Source organism: Pinus tabuliformis, chromosome 8, assembly GCF_031772625.1.
Source record: "Pinus tabuliformis cultivar Carrire ecotype Pingquan chromosome 8, CPIR1, whole genome shotgun sequence".
NCBI classification, from domain to species: domain Eukaryota; kingdom Viridiplantae; phylum Streptophyta; class Pinopsida; order Pinales; family Pinaceae; genus Pinus; species Pinus tabuliformis.
Window position 1 is genome coordinate 1,991,328,431 of NC_142294.1, and position 6,535 is coordinate 1,991,334,965.

Below are 6,535 nucleotides of genomic sequence, written 5' to 3' on the forward strand. Positions count from 1 at the left end.
GGATGGGTTCTTAGCTATACTCAAATGTCTTAAGCTTTTGTAGAGTCTCTCTCCTCTATAATGTATAAAACCCAACAAAAAAAATGTTTAACCTCAATGGAACTCAAATGGAAAAGAAAATGGTGAGCGACAGTGATATAATCAGAGTTTGCAACAATGAAATAATCAAAAGTGAATAATGAATGGAAAACCTTTCTATTTATAACAAAATAATAGGTTATCCTCGAATAATGAGCAATAATATTTATTAACTCCATAATAAATGATTTATTTATCATCTCAAGACATATGGTTAAGGAAATAATAAACAAATAATTATTTATTTAATTATTCCTAAGGGATTTATGTCAAGCTTGACAAGGAATAATAATTAATTATTAATCCTAGAGAAAAATAAGATAATTAATAATTTATCTATTTATTTTTCATAACTAGGTCAAATTATGACAAGGAATATTAATTAAACAATTTAGAAGATAATTAAATAAATATAGCCCTGGGCTTTGGATTGACGGTGAATTGGTGCACTGCTAAGCACTCCTTGCGATAAGTCATGTGGTTCAAATCCCTCGTGGGTGCTTACCTACCAAATACATAAATAAATAGTGATTATTAACTTATTCTTCATGGTTAATTAAAATTTCTTAACAAATGTGGTTTATTAAGTATTTCTCACAATGAAAGCAATTTACTATTGATAAAATTGCCTTCATGGTGACTTCGATCTTAGCTTTAAATTAAGGCTAGATGATCAATTTTTTGTGAAACACCTAATTCATCGCAAAGAAAAGAACCTCATTGGAACATATTGAGAGTATACAATTATTGTCAATTTAATGAGCCTCAATCTCCATGTCCCTTGCATCACTTTTTCACACTGTTTCATCATGCCCCCATAAGGAATTCACATGGTGAAAAGGGCTTTGTACTTTTGCTTGTCCCACTCCAATCGCACTATGCTGGTTCTTAGCTTCATTTAGGCTTATATATTTGGAGTTTGGATGTAAGTGCGGTATGAGGAGGATGTCACATACTCTCGAGCAAACCTCAACTTGTGGCTTAAGTACTATGATTCCCACTTATTTGCACTGATTCCACATTCAATGCATGTAGCACCCACACTTACCCCTAATTTTTGTGCTCATATTCATTGACTATGGGATGTGAGCCTTCCTTTAGGTTTTGTTGATCATCATAGTTCTAGATGTTAGTTGGAGTGCTTGGTTAGCAAGTTTATCCGAAGCGCTACTGAGTGAGCTCATGATATGTTTAATGTGGATGTTTGAGAATGAGGCCATTAGTGTAGTGATTCTTTTGTGTAAATGTGATATTTTTGTTTCAAAGGGATTAGTCTTAAGAGTGAGATACCTGCTTGTGTTATTTGAATCACTTATAATTATGAGGAATCTTAATGATGATAACATGGCTAATAAGAGTCCTCCAAGGAGCGCATGCATCTATGCTTGGTTATTTGAGGCTTACCCTAAACTCCATAAAAGCTCATATTCAATTTGTCCTCTAGACCCATAAAGAACCTCGCCCCTTGCTCCTACCACCCTTAAATGTGTTCACTCTTAATTTATATGAAATCAATATTTTTTCAAATATATAATTATGATTTTTCATTTAAAAAATATGAATCTAAATAATAATCCACATAATAAAGCGGGCAGGCGGTGGAACGACAGGGAATGGTCGGCGACTACTACCAATGTTTCTTGCTTTTTCTCTACAGCTTGTCTTAACTCACGCACACCTAGAGAAACCCTTGAACCATTAAAAAATAAATATTCCTCTAGTTTTCACACGATCCCTATCCCTATATAAAGCATCGAACCATAAAACCCATGCGTTTATTCGACGCTCCAATAAGCATATCAACACTCGAACACCACTGAAATTCATCCATAAATATATTTATTACTCGAGCGTTGATACGGTGCCCAGGTGATCTAACATATTCCATTCTCTTCGGCTGTTTTAATTACGGAAATCTTCCTTTCGGCGTTCTTTTCAGGTAACCCAGCTTTTCTACCTACTAATTTAAGACTCGGACAGAGATTTCACACATTTTTAAGCGGCGTTCTATTGTCTTTTGGTCTTTGAGGTGATTATATCACAACACTATTGCAGATCAAGGGTTTTTCAGAGCGAAAATACAAAGTAAAACTGGAAAATGGCGGGTGTGGAGCAGGCCGGAAACAACTTCGATGCCAAGAATTACGACAAGAACATGCAGAGTGTGTAAGTAGAACGACCCATGTTCTTATTTTTCTTCGTTTTTTTTTATGGATATTCTTTCTTAGGGTTTTTAGGGTTATGAGGCATAAAAGATCTATTTCATTAAGAAAATTGTGATATGGAGGTTTCTACGGTTTTCAGATCTGAGTAATAGTTTGGCTTTCGCTTATATGTAATTCTGCGAGTTGGGATTCGTTTTGCTGGTCCCCCTTCTTGGGGAATCTTAGATCTAATTTAAAGTTTGGTATTTACAGGGAAGGGACTCTGATCATGACTCTGTTTTGTGTTCTACTCTTGTTTGATATATAATTTTCCATTAAATCCACACCTATTTGCCAATCTGGTTATGGATGGCGTGTCGGGCGACGCACCAAGGTTTACCTCCCTTGGAGGCACGAATACTCATCTTGCACCAGGTGCAAGCACTGTGGGGTTTTGACATATGGATGCCCCGGTGTTGCAGCAGCTTGGTGGAAGGAAAATGCTTGTGATAAGTGCTTTCGCCCTTTGATGTCCTTCTTGCCTGTGAAAATTGGTCGCTTGTGGTGGATGACATGTTCAGGCCAATTGTAATGATTCTTAAGTTTAAAGGAAGAACTTAAAAAAAAAAAAAAATTCTATCGGACTGTATTTCTGTATGTTAGAAAGTGTCGTCTGTTAGATCTAACTCCTATGAAGGACGGGAATCTCTGTCTCCTTATGTTTATTGGGTAGTTGATGTACTGTGTTGGGCTTTGTGCGTCGCCGCAAAGTATTAAATTTTCTATTGTCTACTCTGTTATTAACTTAATGGGAAATATTTATTTTCCTGTTTTTCTCATTCAATTTCCTCGGGTCGTGTTGAATATTAAAAAATCTGCTTGGGGTCTGGAATTTCTGAGTCATTCATTGGACAAGATTTGAGATTCCATTTTTTTTTCTTCTATATTTGGGATATTGCCTTATATTTTAACGACATGAATTGTTGTACTGTCAAATCTGCTTCAATACCGCTTCAATACCTCATTTTGGGATTTTACTTGTCAGTTTAGATTTTTCATGCTGTCTGTAGATTGGGAATAGTTTTCGCAAAGAATAGTGGGGATAGCGTGATGCTCATCACTGGGGTTCCATTTTTTCTTTCTTCCATCTTGGATTTGCAATGAAAACTTTGAGCTATGTGCCCTGCCTTTAGTAAGATTTATTATCAGTATAAACGATTGCTTACTTTTTGTTGAGTGGCAGCCTTGGAGGAGAAGAACTTTATTCTACCTGGGAGGAAGTTAATGAAACGTTCGACTCCATGGGGCTTCAGGAAAACCTCTTAAGAGGAATTTATGCATATGGTATGTGATGAGAACTTTCGACGATATCTAAGGCCAGTGCAGTAGATTTCTATTTGTTTTCTCAATTTTTGAAATCAGTAATCTATAAAATATTGTTATCGGATATTGTGATATATACTGTTTTCTAATAACAGTTGCCCGACAATTGTTTCTATGCCTATGTGTACATCAAAAGTGTTTGGATTGTTATTTAATCTCTACTAACACTGAATTAACAGGTTTTGAGAAGCCTTCTGCAATCCAGCAGAGAGGAATCGTTCCTTTCTGCCAAGGTCTCGATGTTATTCAGCAAGCGCAATCTGGAACAGGAAAGACCGCAACCTTCTGTTCAGGAATTCTACAACAGTTGGACTACAGCCTCCCACAGTGCCAGGCACTAGTTTTGGCCCCAACCCGAGAATTAGCCCAGCAGATAGAGAAAGTTATGAGGGCACTTGGTGATTATTTACAAGTAAGAGTACATGCATGTGTTGGGGGAACAAGCATTCGAGAGGATCTTCGTATTCTTCAAGCTGGTGTGCATGTTGTTGTAGGGACACCAGGTAGGGTCTATGATATGCTGCGGCGTCATGCCTTGCGTTCTGATTCAATTAAAATGTTTGTGCTTGATGAGGCGGATGAAATGCTCTCACGTGGATTTAAGGACCAGGTAACGTCTAAGTTCTAGCTATGCATGATTAGTAGCCATGAATTTGTGCTTATGTCATTTCCAGTGTGCTCAATTTGTGTTTTGTTCTGACCAGATATATGATATCTTTCAATTGCTACCGCCAAATCTTCAAGTTGGTGTTTTCTCGGCCACCATGCCTCCCGAGGCATTGGAGATTACAAGAAAGTTCATGAATAATCCGGTTAGAATTCTTGTGAAAAGAGATGAGCTTACTCTGGAGGGTATCAAACAGTTTTATGTCAATGTCGAACGAGAAGATTGGAAACTTGATACACTGTGTGACCTGTATGAAACTTTGGCAATCACACAGAGTGTGATTTTCATCAATACTAGGCGGAAGGTAGATTGGCTCACAGATCAAATGCGAGCTCGAGATCATACAGTGTCTGCAACCCATGGTGACATGGATCAGAACACAAGAGACATCATTATGAGGGAATTCAGGTCTGGATCCTCCAGAGTGTTGATCACCACTGACCTCCTGGCTCGAGGTATTGATGTTCAACAGGTGTCTCTTGTTATTAACTATGATTTACCAACACAACCTGAAAACTACCTCCATCGTATCGGTCGTAGTGGACGATTTGGCAGGAAGGGTGTAGCCATCAACTTTGTTACCAAGGATGATGAGAGAATGCTGCAGGACATCCAGAGATTCTATAATGTGGTAATTGAAGAGTTGCCAAATAATGTTGCTGATTTGATATAGAGATATTGCAGAAGCAGTGCATCTGTACTATGCATTGTGCAGCGAGTTGAGTACTTTTGGGTTGAATACTCTTCCTCCCTCTTGCATCTGAAAATTGTGAACGACTATTTTGCATTGTGGCATAATATGGGTTTCTAGGAACCTTTAGTAACTGTATTGCTTTGTTGTAATCTTAGTTGAGAGGGAGCCATTTTAATTTCGTTACTTGCCCTCTCAAGGATTTTATAACTTAATTCTCATAATATGAGGTTGAGAGAGTGTAGAGTGAGTTGTCTGCACTTTTATGCTATTCATATTTTGACCTTTTTATTAATCAAACTAGTGAGAATATGAAATTTTTATTAATCAAACTAGTGCATCTATCTTATTTGTGTATTATGAGTAAGCATGTATTTTACAGCTGTTTTCTGTATATGTACTTTAATGCTAGATAATATTCATCGAGTAATTAGTGAATTGTCATATATATATATATATATATAGTGATTGTAATTATACTATTGCATGTGATGTGTGTTGTAAACTGCATGTTATGCATTTCAATTCAACTCAGGTAATGAGTTTACTAATTTTTTTCAGTCATCATATGGATGTTAAGTGCTAGAAGAAACCTCAGCGGCATATTGGTTTTGCCTCTTGTTTTTTTGAAATCTCAGTATTGCATTGTTTAAGTTGATGCATTGGTCTCACTCAATTGCCGTTGATCAGGCTGATAAATGTGTGTGTATTTCCAGTGTTAATATTTTGGTCAAACAGATACTAATTTGCATGCATACTCCTGTGGCTCAGCAGTAAACTTGTGGGAGTTGACCTCCAGTAGTCTGGGTTCAATTCCCAGTGGTTTAGTGTCGTTGTACCCTATCTCATTAATCTGTGATTTTCTAGAATAGAGATTTACCAATCAAAATGGCTTCAATGTTAAACTTGTTAGTACTGGATGCGTGAAACCTAGAAAGTTTGAAATACTGTTGTAAATACATTGCAGTTTGTGTTTTTTCTCTTATAGATTTATGCAAGGTTGGAGTTTCTATTTTATGTTTATTAAATTGAAATTCAAAAATTGCAAAAAGCCATGAAGATACAAGGGTAGGACTAAAGTTTCTTCTGCTCAGCAAATCTAGAAACCAAATACAATTTTCAGAGGTGACTGAAAAGACTCAACTAACCAAATACAATTACAAACCCAATAAAAGAACTCGACTGAAGTTCCTTTTACATTCTATTGGCTTTATAGGTATTCATGTGACGTCTCTTTATCATTGCTTGCACCCCAGAAAATTGCAATCGTCAAGAAAAATAAAATAGAAAAATTGGCAGGTTATAAACATTAATGTGTGCTGTTCTGGTCTCTGTCGGAATTTATGACAGCTCAGAGCCTTGTATGGTAAGAGTGATCTCACCGTGCAGCCTTCAATTATTGAATGGGTTGCTTTATTGTTGCACTGGCAGTTTCATGCAGTCTGTTGTTGTTTAAGGGGTTACTTGATTGTCCCATTGGCAATGGTCTGTTCTTTAGGTTGCTTGATTGCACACTGGCAGTGTTATGCAGTCTAATGGTCTTTAATGCGTTGCTTGATTTTTTTTTAATAG

General features: G+C 36.8%; 1 protein-coding gene across 1 annotated transcript; it reads left to right on the forward strand.

Moving 5' to 3' along the window:
• Window positions 1-1,814: 1,814 nt before the first annotated feature.
• Window positions 1,815-5,295, forward strand: LOC149244435 (eukaryotic initiation factor 4A-3-like). Its single transcript, XM_089374860.1, has 5 exons — window positions 1,815-2,017; window positions 2,134-2,244; window positions 3,466-3,566; window positions 3,785-4,215; window positions 4,310-5,295. Exons 2-5 carry the CDS (start codon window positions 2,177-2,179, stop codon window positions 4,943-4,945), a joined length of 1,236 nt encoding a protein of 411 aa, XP_089230986.1. The 5' UTR covers window positions 1,815-2,017; window positions 2,134-2,176; the 3' UTR covers window positions 4,946-5,295.
• Window positions 5,296-6,535: the final 1,240 nt, after the last annotated feature.

Bases quoted from the DNA above. Each gene is read 5' to 3' on its own strand.
- LOC149244435 (XM_089374860.1), top strand. From the start codon at position 2,177: ATGGCGGGTGTGGAGCAGGCCGGAAACAACTTCGATGCCAAGAATTAC. The intron at 2,245-3,465 runs GTAAGTAGAACG...GTTGAGTGGCAG, and splicing joins GACAAGAACATGCAGAGTGT to CCTTGGAGGAGAAGAACTTT. The intron at 3,567-3,784 runs GTATGTGATGAG...CTGAATTAACAG, and splicing joins AAGAGGAATTTATGCATATG to GTTTTGAGAAGCCTTCTGCA.